Genomic DNA, 21,753 nt, shown 5'->3' with positions numbered 1-21,753 from the left:
CCACTGTAGCGTTTCGTTTGTATTTGTGAATTATTGTCCAAATATTGACTAATTAGGTTCAAAAGATTCGTCTCGCAAAGTACAACAAAACTGTGCAATTAATTTTTGATTTCGTCTACATTCAGTACTCCATGCATGTACCGCAAGTTTGATGTGATGGGAAATCTTCTTTTTGCATAGTGCCAAAGTTGGAATTTTGGAGTGAACTAAACATGGCCTCGATGGCCATCATATCGTCCTTGTACAACGTACCGGAAGGACGCGCGATTAAATAATTTGCCTAGCCGTTGCCTTGTTGCTTTTGTTACCGCTGGGGCCATAGATGTCCGGAAAGCCCGTGGCCTGCTCGCTCGGCACAGAGCCCACTTTTTGCCCCGGTCCAAGCCCAGCCCAGCATGACGGCCTGCATGTCCATGCTGGCTGGCCCGGTAACACGTGCCAAGCATGGGCCGCCACCCTAGCACGACGGGCGGCTTGGGCCAGCACGGTTTTAGGAGGCTGGTCTGAGGCGGCCCGTTAACTCATCACCAGTCGCCTTGGCACACGGCCCATCGCTCTCCTATTCTTCCTATCCACTTCCTTCCTCCATCCCTCAGGCCGCACGTTGCAGGCAGGGGCACCAATGCCTCTGTCCCTCCTCCCTCTGGAGTCTGGACCTCCACCTTCCAGTCGGTCAGTCCTCCTTTCGTCCTCACCTCCAGCGGCGGCGCACTCCGCTCGACGGCGCCAGCGAGATCGGATGCAGTGGTTTGTAGGGGGCGGCATCGGCAAGCTAGGAGGCCGCGACGTGCAGGGGAAGGCACCGGCGAGCGGGCAAGCCGCGATGCGCAGGGTTCGTGATGGAGGCGGCGGCGCGGCGTAGAGCCACGGAGGGGCGAGCGCTCGCGGTGCAGCCCTGTGGGCTGGCACGGCACGCATATTGTGCCCGTGCTTTACAGGTTGGCCCGGCATGAAATGGGCCCGTGGGCCTAGACCGTTGGTGCAGCCTATGGGCTGGCACGGCCCGGCATGGTGGAGGCGTTGGCCCAGCACGAAGTTGGCCGGGCCGGGCCACCCATTTGGACATCTGCCGGCATGGGAACGTGGAACACGACGGAGTCCGGCGGAGCATACGACGAGTAGCCACGACCCATGAAATGGTCGAGAGTCAATGCGACAACAGCAGGAAATTACTCTGCTCAGCACAAGAATGGAGTGGAGTCGACAAGGCAACCACCGTGGAGCGAGTACACGTGGGGCCTATCACCATGTGCCATCTGATGAACTTGCCACAAACATTTCTCTTAAAACTGGTTCCTGGAGGTGATGGCATGCCAACTTCTAGATGGCTTAATTTTAACAACGATGCGTACCATAGCCATTATCTCGTCAAACTTGAAGCTAGATGAGCAGATACCTCTGGATGCTAGCCAAATTGCTGACAAAATAGTATAAACTTCATCAATGTTTTTCCAGGTTAAAATAATATCTACAAATATTTTTTTTGAACGAACGAATATCTATACAAATATACAACAGGCATATGAAAACGTCCTGATCAGAGTATAACACTCGCCACGTATGAAAATGAGGATGGGTGTCTACCAGCTCGAGGATGAGCAACCGCAGATGAACTAGACGAGAGCAATTTGTTCACAGCTGAAATGGCACCTTGATCTGACACACACACACAGACGGGGGATCTGGGAAACTGATGGGGGAGTCGGCGAGGGAACGACGTAGGGGGTTTTGGGCGGCAAACTGGCGAGCGCGGCGGAGGACTAGACGGGCGAGGAGCGAATCGTGGCGGGGCCTGGACACCGGGCGGAGGCCGCGAGATCCTCCCCGCCGCCGCTGCTCCGTCCGGCGTGCCGCCTCCGTGCGGGCTCCTAGCGGGAAACGAGAGGAGATGGGCCAGCACTGACCCAGGATGTTTATGCTTGAATGGGCCATGGGCTCATCAGCTTATGGGCCTTTACTACACTTTGCTAGCTGTAAATGGATTTCCTATTTTATGACGGTGTCGGTCGAGCGTAAAATTCAATTCGTTGACTTCGTATTCTCTGTTTCCGCCCGCCCGCTTCATCAAGCGAACTAATTCTCGTGTTCCAGTGGAGTACTGGAGTGCAGCGGCTCCGATACTCCGATCCATTTCACTAATCTGTTGCGTAGCAAGTTCGCATCAGTACAGAACGGAACCAGAGATCTCGCCTGCTTTTCCAGCGACCTTGCATTCGCCCACTGGTTGCTGCGCAACTCCCTGCCAGGGCCAGTACCAAGAGAAATGCAAGAACTCAGGTGCTTATTTTCTCTGGCAACAATACATCTGAATGAACATCAATCCGTGCAACACGCTAAAAATGAAAGGGGCAAAAGGATAATATTCTCCAAATGCGAAACAATGCTCCCTGCCATGGCTCCAAGAAGTTCATGGCAAAAATACGTTGTGTTACTACCAGGTGCCGTTGGAGTATTTCAGTGAAACAACACTCGACCATGATAAGAGCATTAAACTACTTGGTAGTTGATAGTCAGAGCAACTCTAAGAGGCTGCTAATCTTATTCCCAATACTTTCTTTAGGAAAAAAAAGAGAAAAAATGAACTCCAACAGTCTACCCAAAATTTCCCTAAAAAATTAGCGATACGAAAACACACCCCACCACCCCGCATATTCCGCATATTTTAGCGACGCGCAGTGTTCCCCCAATCCTCCCGAACTCCGTTCCCGCGCCCCCTTCCCGTGCTATTTTTTTAGCGTGCTATCTCCCGGTGGCAGCTCTCTCCCGGCGACAGGCGGCGCGGCCTCCTCTCCCGGTGCCGGCTCTCCTCTCTCGGCGACCGGTGAGCGCCATGCGGCGGCAGGCTGGGACGCAGATCTTCTCTCCCGGCGACCGGTGCCATTGACAGAGGTACCTCCGCCTTCTCGCGCCACAGGGGATTCCGATCTGCGGCTGACGCGCTTCTATGGCTGGTCGGATTCGGGAGGGAGGGCAGGAGGATGTCTAGGAGGTCGGTGAACCCGAGCCGGCAGGTGGAAAATGGGGGCCTGCCGTCCGTCGACGGCCTGCTCCACCCCAAGTCGCGCTCGCCGCCCGTGCTCACCATTGCCCTCGTCATCCTAGTATTCCCTCCTTTGACGCTGACAGTTTAGCTGTTCATGTCTGCAGGGTGTCATTCTCCTCGTCGCCTACTTCAACAGCAGCTCAGGTCTGTTAAAGGCTCTCGGTTAGACTCGCAAACTTGTTTTTCCTAATTGACGTTGGATTGTGGAAAGTTTATAATTGCTAATTGGCAATTAGAGCGTGGCTTCTGACATCTACAAATTGAATTAACTGAATCAATACGTCATCAGGTGGCACCTATGAATTATGATTGAAATCTTATCCTTGGCTCATCTGATGGCCAATTGCATAGCCTCAATGGACCGGGCGGTGGCACAAATTTGCAGAAGGTACCTTTCGTCAACTCCAAACTGTTACTTTGCTTCTGTACTACTGCACAAATAATTTCTTGTCAAATCTTGCTGTTTTGTAGGATAATCTTCTCGAGTACAAGAACCTGCTAGCTTTCCTTAACTCAGAACAAGAAAATAATGGAGCTATCCTGCAGTCAAAAAGGACAACTGACAGCGTTGGCGCTCTTTGTGACATTGTTATGTGTCTTTGGAAGGTTATTGACAGTGCTACTGAATCTGATCCTTTTTTAAAGCAAAAAAACGAATTCTACTGAAGATGGTGCGAGAGGACCAAATTTTCTCGATGGCGTGAGGAAATCAACAGCGGCGACAGGAGGTTTCCAGCCGGCAGCGTGATCCTTTTTAAAGGAACAAAACAAATTCTAAAATGCGCCCAATACGATGACGTGAACTGATTTAAAATATTGGGAGACTAGTTTTTTAGCATTCTGCTGTAGGCTGGTACATTTTTGGGAGGAATTTTTTAACATAGCCCCCAATACCTCAATTTGGGGAAAATTTTTTTACATACTCTTGGAGTTGCTCTTAGCAGTGAGCAAACGAGCCCGCTGTGAAAACTTCGGAGCGTTGCCTTCCTTCAGAGGATGGATTCCAGTAACCTGAAAAGTTTCAGATAAACACAATTGACAAGGATGAATAGGGAGACACCAAACATAGGAGGGCTCATTCGAGCAGCGTGCGGGAACCAACCTTCAAATCACTGAAAGTACCGGATGCAGAAAACCCAACAGAGATGGGGAAGAATGATGATGGATCAGCTGGGGGGACAACAAATTCCATGGAACCACTGCAAAGGGCACATAAAGCAATAGTTAAGACACAAGAACTGATCAATAAGGAGAATAGACCATTCCAACACAGAATTTCTTGAGTCAAACCTGTTTGCACAAGGAAAAGTGAAACAATAAAAAAAAGCTGAGACAACAAACACAAGCTCAGTTCAATAAAATCAAAGAAAGGTGCATCACGAAATGCCACAAGGAAACGGAATAAAGCAGTAAACACCACAGTTTTTTTCAGACCTATATAAAGCACTACCATCTAGGATACAAAAGCTGAGCTGCATATAGACAAGTCCACTGTAACAGCTTGATATGCCAATTATAACAGCAAAACACTAGAGGTTATCACATTTGGTCTGTTAAAGATTAATAATAAAAGGCCTCACATAAAGACCAAAACCAAGTGGCATATGGTAATGCACTGTCACAATAATATATGCGACATACTTTAGTAAATAACATATAAATAAACTGAAGAGGAAAAGGAAACATTACTTCCACTCTCCATCTATCTGATTAACATTTGGAGCCTCCCGAAGTGCTGGCAGTGGTATAGACATGACAACATTGTGAAGATCAAACATCTCAGAAGCTTCATATTCAATGTTGACATACGTTTCATTTCCAGACACCGACGGCCAGCAATTGACTACATCGAGCAAAAGCATGTTAATGCAAGTCCAAATTTCCAAATTATTAGACAGATAAAAAACAAAGTTATGTTGCACCTGACAGAGGTAAAGATGATTCGTCCATCCCCTGGATTCTCCATTTCACCAGAGGAGTTTCGTTTTGACCACTCGGGAAGGGCCTGTTTGGATCTTTTGCTCCCAAAAATTTGCTGACTGTTAAACAACTCCTTGTTGATATTGGGGTGTGTTTTGAAGCTTAATCCAGGAATATCTTGGCTTTCAATCTACAACACACCATATGTTAGAAAAATCAACTGATAAGCTGATTCATATGATTATACGCTGCTGTGTGCAATAACGCTGCTTGTTGGCAATAATAGAAAAAAAACAGCACAAGAAGGATAAATGAAAGGCGACCAGAACAATGAATATGATACAATGTCAATATAGGTTCACATGACAAGGCAAATATAAAGCTATATACTATTTCATAATTACAGCTTACGTATCACCGATACGTCCAACAGGTCGCCGTACCGGTATCGGATACGGCGGGATACGGCGATACATCGCGATATGGCCCGATACGGTCTGATACGTGTATCGACAAATTATGATGGAAAAACAAATAATTTAATTAGCGATACGTCTCCGATACTAGCCGATACTTTCCTCCGATACTTCTTCCTGTCCCTGGGTAGCAGTAGAGAGATGCAGAAGTGGAGAGGGCCTAGAGAGATGGATGTGATATGAGAAGAGCACAAGATCTGAGAGTACCGGAGAGGAGGAGTCAAGGGCTATCCATTTTGCTATTCGGCAGTGTGAAACACTAACTGGAGATGGTGGAGCTGCGTTGGGACTTGGGAGGAAGAGACACGGCGAGGCGAGGAAGAAGAAAAGAGTAACGGCGGCGGCGGCAACTTGCGTGCGTGGGGAGAGATGATTAGGGTAAGTAATGTTCTTAGGTGGGCTGAGTGGGCCGGCAGCTAGTACATAGAAGCCCATCTCATCTTTTTCTCTGTTTTTTCTCTTTCTTTATTTTTCTAATCATATTTAAATATGTATTATATATATGTTTTTGATGTATCGGCGTATCTGTGTTTTTCGGAAATCACCGTATCGCCTTACATAGGTTACAGCTTTCCATCCATACACACACAAGTATGTTTTTTAAAAAAAGATTACCTGCAATTGGATGAATCCATCAGCATCATTGAGAACCTGAAGAGCAAGGCTTCCTTGAACATCAAAGTTATTGATACATCCATCTCTTTTAACAACAACATCGAGCTTCTCCTCTATAGTCACTGTGACAGGATCACTTGGTGGAAGAGCAGACGATCTTGAAGGAACTGCACTTGGTTGTACATCCTCCAAAATGACTTCTCCTTCAGCTTTCAATGATTCGAGGAATTGATTTGTCTTTTGTGTCTTGCCCAATTTCATACCAAGATCTTTACCGGGTGCAGTAGCAGATGTAGATGGACGACCTGTCGAAACAACGCTTGCAGTTAGAATCAAATATAGGTCATATGCTAGCCCTGTATTGTCTCTAGCATTTTGGCTAGAAATCAGGTAATGTAGTCCTGTTTCCCTAATACTGAGTCAGAAAGATCAGAATAGACTTAACTACAGGATGATCCCAACACGCTATATGTTTAAAGTATATAGTATTAACTCAAAAATATTATAAATGTATCATGAAAGTGAGACAAAGTAAAGTGATAGGTAAGCTTCTTCATTTCGAACAATATTGCTATTAACTCATCTTCAACTTTTTGTAAAATATAGATAGTGTTTGGTTCGTGCTAAGGTAATGTAAATGCAAAGGGAATCAGATTACGGTGTATTTAGAGGTGAAATAGGTGATTGCTCTCTTTGTTTGGTTGCACTCTGGTAACGTAATCAGATTACTGTGTGGGTGCTATATCTGATTACGGTGGGAGAGGAGGGGTAACAAGCTTGTATAGATATTATTTAGGTAAGGGATTCGATTACAGTGTCAATTGATTACAAACTACCGCAATCAAACATATGTAATGGGATTCGTTACCTTCAGTAATCAGATTACGTTACATTTGAGCCAACCAAACACTATCATAATATGAATAGCAAAATTTGAGCCAACCAAACACTACCATAATATGAATAGCAAATTTTAAGGGATTGATAAGCCTAACAAGCTAGGAGTATCCATACTCCATAGATATGATGAGAACTTGCGGAGAGAATGTAAATACAGGGGTCATAATAAAAAGAAAAAAGGGTGTAATACATGTCATATATTTCCTAGCTATGTGGAGATCGAAACAGCAAAAAGGGAGAAAATGTTTAAGTCATCGACATAAATTGATGCAATAAGTTTGTCTTTTCTAAAATAAAATTTGATCGAGAAATCCAAGAGAAAGAAAGGATTTACCTTTGGGCTTGCTAGCAAATGAGTCCATGTCAGTGCTCAGTCCACCTAATCCAGAACCGCTACCAAATCGAGAACCACTGATGCTCATATCATTGAAAGCTTTTTCAATCACACGTGGACCAGATATTGATGAGTATCCGCCTTTATCAAGTTTACCTCTTTCCATCTGCAATTAACACCACCCACAAAATATAACCCCTTAGGCATTAAAAAATAATACCCAAAAATATCATTGCAGTACAATACTAACTACTAAGATGCATACTCAAAATAGCTTGACATGATAATACAATTTAACATCTCAGTAATGGAACCCAACTAAATTTTCCTCTAAACAATTTGGGTTCCACTCTCCTTTCATGAAATTTTCAATCCATAAATCCTATCCTACATTTTTTTCCATAAAGGATTCAGCAGTGCATCTTTATGTATGCTTATATCTCACAGATGCCATCCCAACAAGTTAATTCATGAGAAACTGGAGTTACCAAAATATGCTCTAAATGGATGCTTTAACTTAACTAGCGACATTACACAAATTGATGCAAAATGAAAGAGTTCAATAAGGCTGATTGACAGAAAATACCCACATGACCCATAACGACTTAAATGAATTACAACGTATTTTAAGTCTGGTGAAAAGAGTAGTGCAGACCCTCATTTTGTCAAGCTCATTAGCCTTCTTCTTCATGACATCCTTCGTTTCATTGATTTTGGCTTGCATCATCAGCTTGTGTGCCTTTTCTTCATGGCTCTCCATCTCACAATATTGTTTGACTTGTTGAACTGTTACATTTTCCTTATTTTCAAGAGAGATGCCTCTGTCGAAAGCAAAAATAAGCTCAAATGCTGTTTTACAGACACCTTCCTCATCCAAGGAAGGGGAGTATTCAGGCGGTTTCCAAGTTAAGGAGACGGTAGTATAGAAATATTATTGTGAAAGAACATACCACTGGATAGTAGCATGAAGTTAATATATACACAGCTCTAAAAATGAGATTCATATTGGTTAAGATTGTGCATAGATACTTTCAAGTACCTATAGTGCATGTTGTATTTTAAGTTTTCCCCCTCAGTAATATGTAAAATCTGTAAAATCCAGATAGGCCAGTATGGTCATCTTAAGCCCATGTTCTTGAAGTTAACACCCCCACCCACCCCCAAAAAACCAAGTTTCTACTTTAATTCATATTAAATAGGATCATACAAATAAGGTAATTTCCAAAGAATCAGAAGATTAATATATGCAAAAGTAGGATACGAGCTTGGAGAGCAGCCTCAAAGTGTCCATATCTTCAAGAATGTTGCTCTACTTGTTTGTGATAAGTAGAAGATATAAATCTTCAATAGGTTGATAAACATAACGCACATTTTCAATTTCAACATAAGTGTGCTGCTTCCCAGTCCCAACCAGTTTCGGGAATGCAGCGAGTAATCCTTCAATTCTTATGCGAGACATGTCAACAAACTGTCTTGAAACAAGTGCTGCGAATGAAAACAGAAAAAAAAAACAGCCTTCAGCTTAGTCCCTTCACTTTTTTTAAAGAAAAAGGTAGCAACTGTGGGGGAAAGCTAGATAAGCTGAAACACATAGTGGAGGAGGGAGAGGGCACGCGTGATTGGTATGAAAAATGGAGGGGGAGCGCGGATCAGATCCACTGGAGTTGGTCGGGTGACTCCACCGACCATCGGATAAAAGGAGGGATCGGGGATCTGCCTGATTTTTGGATCATTTGGTGATTAACATCAGCAATGCTTGCACATTTTGTTACTGAATATATTTGACTTGCAAAACATGCAGCCGTTGACTTGTCCATCAGTTTTGATCGGTTGTGGCAGCGAGGAGACGTCTCCATGTGCCTTGCGCGGTTGCGTAATTGCGTCTGACGCCACCAGGAGAGTACGTAGCAGCAGCACGAGCAGCATATATGCGGGCAACCAAGCAAGTCTCTGACAACAGCTTTGGCAACTTTTGCATCGCCGGAAGCCAGCGCCTTGAGCACAACTGATGAAAATGCTGCTGCCAGAGGACGAAAACCAGTGACGAGAGAAACGTACGATCAGAATTCGATCGACGAATGAAGTTGGCCTGTGAACCGAATCGATGCTGCCTCCATCCGGTGCCTACTCTACCCGAACGAAACGCCAAGCAATGCAACACGGGAACGGGCAGGCCAACAATGAACAAGTTGCCGGCCGGATGCAGGAACGTACAGGAAATTAATCGTCAGCAGGCGGCGTAGTCATACTGATGGCATTGCTGTTGCCTGCAGACAGGATCGGAGGACAGCATATCAAAAACCATTCCCAGAATATAATTAATTTGTAGCCAAGGAAAGGACAGCATTTAGTTGCAGGAAATTGCATGAATAATCGAGAGTTTCCCAAAGCTATATTGTCATGGGAAAACACACTACTCTCCAAGTACAGTGCAAGTCGTAGTTTTCTGATGTCTACTCAGTAATTGGGACGTGAGCAAACCTAAAAACATTCAATTTTATCTCAAAATTGCATTAGACCACTGAACCTGAACACTTGCCTTGCTTCCAGAGCATGCTCTGAGCAAGTTTTGAGGACGCCCTGAAGGCCTGAACCAGTGTCACACTGTCATCCCTATATATTTGCATATTACTGGGAGCATGTTGTCTCTGGATGCTTAAACTTGGGCTTGCAATTATCGCAACAACTTGACGGATGCAAGAATCATTGTCCAACGTACCAGCTTCATGAGCAAAGTGATATAGCTCTTGTCAAAGATTGTGCTCTTTGCAAGATCCCTGTTGGCAACAGTAATGACAAAATAGTGAACTCTCGATCAATATTCCTCCAGGGAAAAACAATACTAGTATTTACAAATGTAATACAGTCTACACCATCTGAAACGGGCCTGAGCAAAGTGTAACACTCACCTCATATGCAAATCACGGCCAGTTTCTACAAGCTCGAGCAGCAGCAGATACACCTGCAACTCAGATTAACTTCGAGTGCAATGTGAAGAACCATTTGGTCGATATCTGCTCAATATGGCACAACTTGAAAAAATGGCTAGGCCGGCCAATCACAAGGTTAATCGTGGAACGAGTAGGGCTTAAGTGTGCAGAACTGCAGACTACAGAGTACAGATGATGCAGGCAAGTCGTTGAGGAGATGCAGGAAACACTTGGAAGTTGGAACATCTGAACTTGTGAAGTTGCTCCAGCGAACATAGTAGTAATTTCGTGTTGACTACTGCAGTGCCAGACACTTGCATGCATAGGGCTGTAGGCAATAGATCAAGACATTAGGATCAGTTGACAGTAGGAGGCTCAGGAAACAATATGACCTATACTACAAGAGTTATGTCATGCTTGGGCACCTGGAACATACGAAGTTGCATGTAATGAACGATAGTTTACATGAGGCCTTCAAAATAAATACCTTTTTTCTGTTGCACCATTGCCAAAGTATTAAAGGTAGGCATTCAGCAATCCAAATTCTACGTCCAAAGTTGCAAATGATTCCAACATCATTTTTTTTCTCAAGAAAAGGATTAAGAAAATAGCAAATGTATTATAATTACCTTTGGGGAAGGGATTTCTAACAGCAGGAAGCCACACCTCAACGCCCTTTTGAGCGACTCTTTGTTTTCAGAAAGATTTAACAAGAGTACAAGGATGTACAACCCAATGACTTGATGTTCCCTTGTGTCCTGTAGATTAAAATAAGCAGTGTTCATGTCAAAAGCAATTGTGGTCTGGAACATGGTGTAGGTAAAAATTGACTTGATTTTCACGAGACAAGATAAATTACCTTGACCTAATCCAATATGATCTCAGCACCATTTTGTTATCCTAGTTAATAGGCTCCCATGGAGATGATCTACAAAAATAAATAATAGTATGAAAGTACTCGATATTAGCTCCTGTCTCTACGTAATCAAAATAGGAATGCTGCAGATACTGATTGATATATAGGAACATAAGGTTCATTACACTCCATTAGTTATGCTATCTGAGAATTGTCGTGCAGCAGAAGGGAAATACACGTTGAAACAACGAATCAGTCTAGCATTGAGCAAAGAAATGAGAATATCAGCTTGTTTCTTTAGCAGTGTACTAAGGCAACTTGAAAGTAGTTGAAGCATGTTTTGCAAGTTGTGAGGCAACTGAAACTACTAAACTCACACTTTAGTGTTATTATGTGAGTGAGAAATTTCTCGATTAATAGTTTATAATCAAACTCTCATACAGAAGGTTTCGAACTACTTCATGATTAGGAATGAAAATGCGTCCAAATAACAAAAACAACAGGCAGCAGATTACAAGATGTGCATCAAACTTGTAGATATTACATGGCCCTAGGGGGTGATTTTTGCATACAGGACACTAACCAGTTTTATGTGCACTTCGTTAGGCACATCTGAGATGTTCGTACTTGGCAACTCGAATCGTGTATTCATGTAAATACAGTGAGAATTCAGAGGTCAGAAGAATGTACCAATTCCAACAATATCCCTGCACAGCAGGTGAAAACAAGTGTGTTACTCGGAAGGAAACCATAACTGTGGTCAAATTAAACAAAAAGAGAATGACTGATGCTTATAGGGTTAGGAAAAGCAAGGGAAATTGGTGGGTAGGAAGTTCCACCTCTTTGATACCTTGGGTTTGTCAGACTCTGACTATTGGAATGGTTCCTATCAACTTGCGGCAATGCCTTCTTAGTTCGTCGCTGTTCCAAGTACCGACATCCAATTCTCGCAGCGAACTTGGAAGGTATTCCACCTTTGGAAGAGACCGGATGCCTGGGCAGTGTCTGATCACTAGTTTTTGCAGTGAATTTGGGAGGCACTCCTTGTGTATCGACCGGATGCCTTGACAATCGTCTATCTCCAACTCTAGCAGGGAACCTGGCAGGCCATCCTTGGGCAGCGAGCAGATGGCTTTACAAGTGTCGATGTCTAATCTCTTGAGGTTCGGAAGTCTATGCAACCCTGCAGGGAGGCACTGCAGCTTGTCGCACTGCTGAAATCTGATCCCCTCGAGGGAGGTGAGGAGCTGAAGGGCCTCCTCTTGCTCCTTTGTGAAGCGCTCCACATCTGAGTCCCCCCGAAAGATCAATTTGGTGAGCGAGGACGGGAGCAACGTACAGATGGGCGCAGAAAGGGCTCCCGCGACGTCATCCGTCAGAAGCTCCTGCAGTTTGGAGGAAGAGGATGGAATATCTTGTTCATGCGGCAGCGAGGACTCGGAACCAGCGAAGAAATTGGGGGTTCCGGTGACGCTTAATGAGGTAAGACGACCATGAGCGAGGAAAGGGCGCAGTCCCTCGCCTCTTAAATCCCCACAATCATCTATGGATAAAGCTGTGAGAGAGATGAGATTTGAGAGAGGCAGCAGCGTCTCCACGTCGTTAAGAGAGAGGTATTCCAGGGAGGTTGGGAAGGGAGAACAAGGAGAAGTGTAGGAGGACGAATAGGAGGAGAGCAACCTGGGACAATCTATTATGTGCAACGATCGGAGGGAGGTCAGACCTTGGAGCCCTTGTCCTCCCCGAGTTCGTCCTGCTTCTCTGTTGTAGTCGGCTGGAATGGAGCGGAGGCTCAGCTCTGGGCAGAACCAGAGGACCAAGTTCTGGAGGTGGGATTGGGAAGGCAAGAGGAGCAGCCCTTCTGCTGAGATTTCCTCCTCTCCTCTTGTGCCATCCTGCTGCTGGTGCTGCTCGATGTGTGCGACGTCCGCGGGTGTTGCCGTGGCCTGCTTCTCCACTACACCTAGCACTGATATCTTCTCACACCACCGCACAGCCAGTTCTGAGAGCTTGGGGAAATAAGTGAGTAGCTGCGTCAATTCCTTGGCACTAGCACCCCACTCGTATATGCTCATGCTTTCAACTGGAAATTGGTATTCGGCACGGCTCTCTCCTTCAATTAAGGGGAATACAATAATGCTTGAACCCCATAGCGTGAGGGTCTTTAGTGATGATAGCATATGGAAGTGATGCAGTGGGAGAGGAGGACAATTGCTGATACTCAGATCTTCTAGTTCAGTTAGGTTACCAAAGGCCAACATGTTCCAGAATGTGCTATCCAAATCAATAGTTCCCCTAATGCTTAAGCTATATTTAGACTTGTAATATTTGCCGCAATACAATCTATGCAAACCTGAAGTACCACTTACCGTAGCAGAGCACGGAGCGCTAGTCCAAGGAATAGGAGGAAAGGACGATAGTTCAGGACATTTGTAAATTTCGAGCTCCCGTAAACTAGGAAACCAATTCATGTTATCCCCTTTCTCTTTCTCTTGTTGACAGCAAGTAGAATGTGCAAAAGACAACTTTGTAAGCTTGGAGCAATCCTTAATGATAAGCACTTCCAAATGGGCAAACAATTGACAGGGGGCATCTACAGCCCATTTTTTCAACCTTGGTAGCTTAATTAGCTCCAATCTTCTCAAATTTTGGAACTTTTTATTGCAGACATTACTTGAAATTTCTTCATGAGGCCCATTAACTAGCCACAACTCTCCGATAGGTGGAAATATATTCCAAGCTACACCATCTAGATGAAGAGATTCCAAATTTTTGACCGAGAGCTTCTCACCTAGCCATTGTGGGCATTTTATGCCTCCATGCCCTTTAATGCATAGGTGTTGAAGATTGCTATGTGGTACAAGAATCTCCAGAGCATTTTCTTCATGTGCAATATCTTTTTCTGGTCGATCGGCACCCCATTCTAACGTTAGCTTGTGCAAACGTTTCACTTGTATCAGCCTTGCCTCATCTGCTTCCTTCATTGCCTGTATCCTCTCAAGGCTACAAATGACAAGTGAACCTCCAAGTTCTGACAATTGCCTTAGTTCACTTAGGTCAAAACCTTTACTTTCTTTTCCAACTTCAAAGCGCCTTAACTCTTGCAACAATTTCATTTTTCCTACCTCAACTATGTCAGAGTGTAGTTGAAGCTTATGTTCAGGCACCAGAAAATGATGCAGTTTTTCTAGGTTGCTCATATGTCTTGTGAAACCAAAGCATCCTCTCCATTCTCGTAGGTCTATGACCTCCAAATGATAAAGTCTAGACAGAGCAGCGGGTAAGCATAGTATGTCATTATCATTATACTCCGACGACTTGATCCTTAAGTACCGAAGATGGACAAATTTTGAGAAGTTATGCAACATATCCTCCACATTATATGATGCTCCAGACACATAAGTAGCACGAAGGGCTCTAGCCTCCCTAAATAAATGACCAAAGATCTTGGCGTAGCTTCCATGGTGGCTCCCAAACAGCATCAATGTACGCAGGTTTTCAACATTCAGTCTTTTGTCCAGTTCTCTAAGTTCCTTTTTGAAGTTCTCAAAATTCACTCTATTCTCAACGTCTTTGTCATCCACAACAATAGACAGGTGGCGCACAGAAATTGGGATTTCTATGGACCTCACATTGGAACTATTTATGCTAATACACTCGTATGATGAAACTTTCACTGCTAAATTATGTAGTAGGTCATGTACAACATAATAAGGAGTACCATCATCTTTCTCGTTCCTTTTTAAAAATCCATGATTAACCAAGTCAACCAAATAGCTCCTAGCAATATCTTCCGTTCTTTTATTCTGACCACATGTGTGTAAAATATCTAGTCCTATCCACAAGTGAATTAGCTCGTCATTAAGAAATTCATAATCTTCAGGAAACAAAGAGCAATATGAAAAACATTGTTGCAGATGGAAAGGAAGATAATCATAGCTGAGCTTTAGCGCTGGCATAATATCATTGTCGTTGGTCTGTAGTTCCCATTCTTTGCTTTCTAGAACACTTGTCCAGTGATCCAAAGTAAGTTGTTTTCTTAGTAATCTTCCTACGGTTTTTGCTGCAAGAGGAAAACCTTTCAAGTTCCTGACAATCTTTTTCCCAACAAGACGTAATTCCAAACAGTCTTTCCATGGCTGCTGATAACCGAACACACATGCTTCGAAGAAATGCATGAAATCTTTATCTCCTAAACGATCCATTTGTACTGAGCAATAAACTGTCTTAACCATTTCAGCCACCTCTGGAATTCGAGTTGTCACTATAACCACATTACCTTTTGCTCCCCCTCTTCCAAATGGAGCTTTTAGTTTTTTCCACTCATCCTCTTGACATGTCCACATATCATCCAATACAAGCAAAAAACGTTTAGTTTTCAATCTCTGTTCAATTAGCTCTTGGGCACTACTGTTTTCCTTTTCATTGTCAACTTTAGGGATTTTTCTCACAGCTTCTTGTGCCAACCTGCTCACATTAAAATTAAGAGATACACATATCCAAATCGAGACCTCAAAATGTTTCTTCACTTCATCATATACGTGTTGAGTGAAAGTTGTCTTTCCAATACCCCCTGGACCAACAATTGGAACCACCACAAGATCATTGGCAAAATATTGTCCATCGGTAATGCCATCGATAAGACTCCTTTTCTGATTATCCCTTCCATACAACTTAGGCTCTATAATGTCTGGAGTCGTTTCGGGACGGCCCATAGCATTCTTTTGGGTTGTGGTATTGGAGCCTAACAGCTCTAGCTTAAGAATGGCAGAGCCCAACAACTCCATATCAAGAATGGTAGAGACCTTGGCAGATACAGGCTTTAGTTTCTCTACAATGTCCTTCATCTTTTTAGATATATCCACCCTATCAAACTTCAACTTTGGTGTTTGCACAACATGTTTTCCCTCTTCAATCTTGGATTGGCAAGCACTACAGAAGCTTTCCCATTCATTTCCTGGCATGTTGGAGCCAGCATCCAACATGTCAGAGTGAGCATTATTGTGGACGCATGGAAACGAGCTGCATGGGAGGCGTTTACCGACATTATGTGCAGCCCGGCGAGCACAGGAAGCGACCTTTGACATGCACCCGCCATACCGGTCGCTCTGGGTGCTGGGTGATTTTGTTGTTGAACTGATGGCGAGCCTGCCACACGAGCAGATGCCAGAGAGGCATCCTTGCCTTGCATCATCTTCATGCTCGTCATCAGGATCACCACGGCTCCCTTCACGTGAGCCTGAGCAGATCTTCAGCTTACGAGCAATAGCTCTGGCAGTGTGGCGTGCATTGAGAGTGAGACCTTGAATGCAGCCCCCATCGTGCACGTCGGCAGCATGGCAGGTGCCGTCGAGCATGTCCTGGATACGGAAGTACTCGAGCTCGTCGAGCACATCGTCGGCGCCGTACGCCAGCTGCTGCAGCTTAAGTAGCATCTCCTTCAGCGCAGGGCTCCGGATCTCCCTTCCCTGCGCGTTGTCGAGCATCCCCTGCGCGTACAGGAGCTCCATCTTGAGGGCGTCGATATTGGGGCCGAGCCCCGCGCTGGCCGCCCATGCCTCCAGCAAGCCGTCGGCGACAGACCCCAATGCCTTGCCCAGCACCCAACGCGCCGCACTGACGGCGACGACCTCCATCCTCACGCCGACGGATGGATCTTTGGGGATGCTGCATCAAGGAAGAGCAATTCATTTGTGCAAATGCAATTAGGCACTAGTACACTGACGTTAATTCCGAATGCCGTAAAAGGTACTAAGGGGTACCTATAGAGGCCGGGGCTCCCGCTGGGGTTGGCAAATCAATCGGAGGGCACGGACCGGAGGTGGACGTTGTGCAGAGCTTCGAGAGGGTGGAGATGGAAACAGCAAATCTGCGGAGGATAGATGCCGGATGGGAGCAGGGGAAGATGTATTGGTCCCAGCAGCTGCAACTGCAAGTCAACGGCACCAATGGATCGGATGCTCGGGATGAACTAAAATATCTGCCAGCGCAGCATGCCGTGCCGCTGGATTTTGGATAAAAGCCTTTTTCTTGTTTGCGGGCTTGATAGCAATCGGCCCACGCTTGTGAATTGTGACCTTCGGCCCAGGCCCAGTCAATGGCAGACGAGAGATTGTGTTTGGTGTGTCCGGCCCATCCTATGTTTGGTTAAAAGGGTTAGAATCATTCCAGTTTGCATGTGTTCGGTGGGTCGGACCCATTTAGTTAAAAGGATTAGTTTTTTATTTGGATTAGATAGGTTGAGAGGGATGAGACACCGTTAATGGCGTTCATCAGCAAGCCCACTAGTCAGTTATGGACCCACCTGTTATTCTCATTTTATTTGAGCCTTATCTTCTCCCGCAGCTCCTCCCCAACCGCACAGCTCTACCACCGAGATCTCCCCAGCCCACCACTCCACGCCGGCCGCCTGAGCGTTGCCCTGCCTTCTCCATCCCCGCGTGGAGGCCGCTCCTGCTGTGCCTCCGCCCTTACCCGTCGCCCGCGCCTCGGCCCCACCCTGCTGCCCGCGCCTCCGCCCTCACCGGGGGCCACCGCTGCGCGCCCTGGAGGCCGTCTTACGCCTAGGGGAGCTTCGCCACCGGATTGGTGGGGGTGGCAGCGCGAGGATCCTGGTGGGGCGGACGGCGCCGCCGACAGGAAGCAGAGGCGGGGCCGACGGGGGAGGATGAGGTGGGGCTCGAGGGAGGAGAGGCGGGGCCAGCGGGGAGGATGAGGATGAGCAGAGGATGAGGAAAAAAGTAGAAGAAAAACAAATAATACAAGAGAATGACGAGTTGTAGCTAACGGTGTTAATGTAACATCCATCTCATTCCAATAATCTTCCAATAAAAAAAACTAGATTGGATCTATACTCCATCGACTAAACAGATGGGTTCAACCCAACCCAAAAAATGGATCGGAGCCGACCAAAAAAATAGATTGCATGTCATCCCAAAACCAAACACACGCCGACCAACCTCAACCAGGTTCCAAACTTCCAATCCGAGAGGTGGCAGACGTGGGGACCTGCCATTGGATGGCGCTGGATGCGCTTCTCCCCCAGTTCCAGATTCATCCGCCTGCGGCAGAGCAGCCCCTTCCCTCTCCGAGCTGCCATGCCACACCATGGACAGCGAGACTCCGCTGCCTAATCCACCGACTACCGAGAAGCCTTCGAAAGCGGTCTCGTCGGCCTGAAACTTGGAGGCGAGCGCGCGAGGCCGCGGGAGCCGGGAGCCATGGTTCTCGTGGTGCTGGGCTGCTCCCCCGCGTCCTCACTCCCCGCCTGCTCTCCCACTTCCAGGTACTGGAGCACACTAGCAACAGAGTGCCGGTCATGATTGGGTTTCTTTGGTCATGCTTGTGGATTACGTCAGGTTGAGGAGGTTGTTCAGATTTCAGGAGCAGCGATGTTTGGAGCAACTCCAACAGATTGATTTCCCCCTTTCCCCTAAATCACTCTATAGGGGAATCCCCTTTCATAATTTCAGGATTTTGAGGACAAGTGCTGCAGCAGATCCCCTTTCCCCTTAGAATTTTAAAGCATGTTTGGGTGCTCCTGAATCTTTATGCAAAATCAAATGCCCACTTCAGTGGTGATCCAGCAATGGTGACTAGTCAAGAGAAAACATACTGTGACTATCCTTGACATTGCTAGCCTGAATGCCGATGCTGATGAGTTGATTAAGATTACCAAAAAGAGCATGGGAATTTGCAGTTGTAAAACTTAATGTTTTTTTTTCACTGAATGCCTTTCCAATCTAAGTCTCTGTTGATTTCGGCTTGGCAGGAGAAAATGTAGTACCACCAGGCAGAAAATTGTCAGATGCTCTCTGAATGAGGAAACGCCACTGAACAAATATGGAGTAGTATCCAAGCAGCTAATCTCTTGTCTTGCTGCTTCGCTCGTGTTCATCTCTCCACCTAGTCAGGTACCTATTTATATGTTCCAGGATCTTGTTAGATCCCCTTGTACCATATCAGAAAGAAACACAAAGCTTAGAGATTACACAGAGAAATCTTCGCATTATATTCTAGCTTCTCAGTATATGCACAGCACGTACATACCACAGAAGATTAAGAGCTTGGAGATCACATAAAGATTAATTTTGAGAAAAAAAAAAATTCTACAGCACTGCCACATGATTCTTTCAAGTCGGCAAAAATGGTTAATTTCAGTCATAAGGAAATAATAGGTGTAAGATTACCAGTTAAAAATAGTATGCCACGATATCGATGAACTCTTCTTGTTGACCAGGCTATTCCTGCAGAAACCTTTGCCCAGCCGGGCTTATGCCAGATTGCAACACTGGCAGCCATCGACAGTGCTTCAGTTCCTCTGAAGTTTGATAACCCTTCAGATGACGGTGGCGCAGGGATGATGATGAGGGGTATGACTGCCAAGAACTTTGATCCAGTTCGCTACTCTGGTAGATGGTTCGAGGTAGCCTCGCTGAAACGTGGATTTGCTGGTCAGGGACAAGAAGACTGCCATTGCACTCAGGTATTGTAATATCTGAAACCTCAAACAGAATAGCACTAAGAAGTCACTTCACTTAAGTACTATATCCTCTCATCTGCATGATACCCCAATAATGTATCCTTTCTCAGTAGTTACAAGCTGAATTTGCCATCTTAATAACAAACTGGTTTTGGCCTTTTGCAATAGGTTCTCATGGGATGATATTTCTGTACCCTTTTCATGATGTAGTCTGTAAGTGGATTGTTACACATATTTGCTGCCACTGCAGGGTGTGTATTCATTTGATGAGAAGTCACGCTCAATCCAGGTGGATACATTCTGTGTCCACGGCGGACCTGATGGATACATCACTGGTATTCGGGGTAGGGTGCAATGCCTGTCTGAAGAAGACATGGCGAGTGCTGAGACAGACCTCGAGAGGCAGGAGATGATCCGTGGGAAATGTTTTCTCCGGTTCCCAACACTACCCTTCATACCCAAGGAACCCTACGATGTCCTTGCAACTGACTATGACAATTATGCAGTTGTATCTGGAGCTAAAGATACAAGCTTTATTCAGGTGAGGAACTAAACTCTGAACTGCTGAAGGTCCTTTATTTTTGCAGTTGTAACCAGGTTCCTGCAAAAGAGTTTGTACAATCAAAATTTTACTAAGAATAGTAACATCATCAACTGAAGTATGCTAATTTTTTCCTTTTTTGTTAAGAATTGAGCATGGAAAAGTATGTGTTGTAGAATAACGACATTAAGTATGAAAAGTATACCTTGGTAAATACATCTGCATGTCTGATGCAGTTGTAATGTGAAACATCATAGGCCCTAACCCATCTTTCTGCCACTGAACCAGATATACTCAAGAACACCTAACCCTGGGCCAGAATTCATCGAGAAGTACAAGTCCTACGCTTCCAACTTCGGCTACGACCCGAGCAAGATCAATGACACTCCGCAGGATTGTGAGTACATGTCCTCAGACCAGCTCGCCCTGATGATGTCGATGCCCGGGATGAATGAGGCCCTGACGAACCAGTTCCCAGATCTAAAGCTGAAGGCACCAGTAGCACTGGACCCATTCACAAGCGTGTTTGACACCCTGAAGAAACTGCTTGAACTGTACTTCAAGTAAAAGGCAGTGTAGGTGTAGCATTGTTCAGTATCGATCCAATTGTCCACTTCTCCTCCACTTGGAGCTTGAATTAAATAAAGTTCAGTCAGTTCGTTCCTGCATTCGATGATCTGAACATTGCTAAATGATTCACCAGAAGAAGCATTCGGTCTGGCATTCTTCCAAACACATGATGACACTGAACTACTTGAGCATCCAGTAACCTTAGTTCGACCGTCTGAGCTAGAAGATTAGAACTCACCATCAGAAAATCTACCTCCGTTGCTGCCTGACTTGCTAGCGCACCGACGTATAATCTCTGTCTCTTTGCCCTGCTAAGCAGAAGGCAGGGGCGCCGCTCGAATGTCAGGTTGCTTCGGCAGCGGCGTGTCGGAGTTTCAGTCACAGTTGAGAGATGCGGTAACAGCAGCAGCAGTGAACCAGTGACGGACGGAGTCAGCGGCCTACCTCGCCGGAGGAAGAGGGGGCGGCGTACCCTTGGCAACGCCGTGCCCGTCCGTCACCGAAGGAGGGTGGAGTTTCTGCGTGCTGACGTCGGAGGCGGCGCGGAGGCTTCGATCCGGAGGGGGCGGCCCTTCCGCCGCTGCCTGAGGACGACTGGTTGCGTCTGACTCGTGTCGCCTCGTTTAACGCCGGCAACCAAATAGTCCGCGGCTGCGCTTCCAATCAGCCAGCATCAGGCGAACAGCGGCGGCCCGGCGAGGGTCGAAGGTCTAGTGACGGCCCGGCGCTGTGAAACTCGGAAGTAGCTAAATGCCTGTAATTTACTATGAATAAAAAAGATTAATGTATCGAGATCGTGATACTGCGACTTGATTCAGCTAAAAGCAACGTGCCCCGCTTGCCTCCCGTCGCCGGCTCGCCGCGCTAGGCATGAACGGCACCAACTGACCGTGTCCTCGTCAGAGGCAGCTTCAGATTTGCCCGTCTCATGAAGCATGAACAGAATCGTGTTATTCAATCCAAAGTTAATTGGGCCAATTCCCTGGGCCAGGCCATATAACATCTCCCAGCTTCATGCTTTCAGCCCAAAACTTGGCGTGCCACGATCTTTTCTGATGGTCTGATCGGATATAAACGGCTGCGATC

The 21,753-nt window shown here is 45.8% G+C and overlaps 2 protein-coding genes and 1 pseudogene across 7 annotated transcripts; 1 reads left to right on the top strand and 2 right to left on the bottom strand.

Annotated features, from left to right (window-relative positions):
* Positions 1-3,958: 3,958 nt before the first annotated feature.
* Positions 3,959-8,216, bottom strand: LOC101782631 (annotated as a pseudogene).
* Positions 8,217-9,580: 1,364 nt separating this feature from the next.
* LOC101783043 (putative disease resistance protein RGA3) lies at positions 9,581-17,050 on the bottom strand. 6 transcript variants are annotated; one of them, XM_022828620.1, is made up of 8 exons: positions 16,837-17,050; positions 11,914-16,741; positions 11,658-11,781; positions 11,078-11,146; positions 10,848-10,976; positions 10,706-10,763; positions 10,198-10,546; positions 9,581-10,065 (listed from the first exon to the last, which is right to left on the bottom strand). In XM_022828620.1, exon 2 carries the CDS (start codon positions 16,708-16,710, stop codon positions 11,935-11,937), a length of 4,776 nt encoding a protein of 1,591 aa, XP_022684355.1. In that variant the 5' UTR covers positions 16,711-16,741; positions 16,837-17,050; the 3' UTR covers positions 9,581-10,065; positions 10,198-10,546; positions 10,706-10,763; positions 10,848-10,976; positions 11,078-11,146; positions 11,658-11,781; positions 11,914-11,934. The 6 variants fall into 6 exon arrangements, with proteins under 6 accessions (XP_022684355.1, XP_022684354.1, XP_022684353.1 ...); XM_022828619.1 differs by having other exon boundaries at positions 10,644-10,763; positions 11,925-16,741; XM_022828618.1 differs by having other exon boundaries at positions 11,925-16,741.
* A 1,042-nt stretch (positions 17,051-18,092) lies between these two features.
* Positions 18,093-20,767, top strand: LOC101779550 (chloroplastic lipocalin). The gene is made up of 5 exons (XM_004976824.4): positions 18,093-18,359; positions 18,846-18,987; positions 19,314-19,559; positions 19,807-20,097; positions 20,386-20,767. The coding sequence occupies exons 1-5, from the start codon at positions 18,295-18,297 to the stop codon at positions 20,662-20,664; spliced, it is 1,023 nt and encodes a 340-aa protein (XP_004976881.1). The 5' UTR covers positions 18,093-18,294; the 3' UTR covers positions 20,665-20,767.
* Positions 20,768-21,753: the final 986 nt, after the last annotated feature.

This window comes from Setaria italica, chromosome VII (genome assembly GCF_000263155.2).
Source record: "Setaria italica strain Yugu1 chromosome VII, Setaria_italica_v2.0, whole genome shotgun sequence".
NCBI classification, from domain to species: Eukaryota; Viridiplantae; Streptophyta; class Magnoliopsida; order Poales; family Poaceae; genus Setaria; species Setaria italica.
Note: the sequence above shows the minus strand (reverse complement) of the source record. Positions and strands in the feature narration are given on the sequence as shown.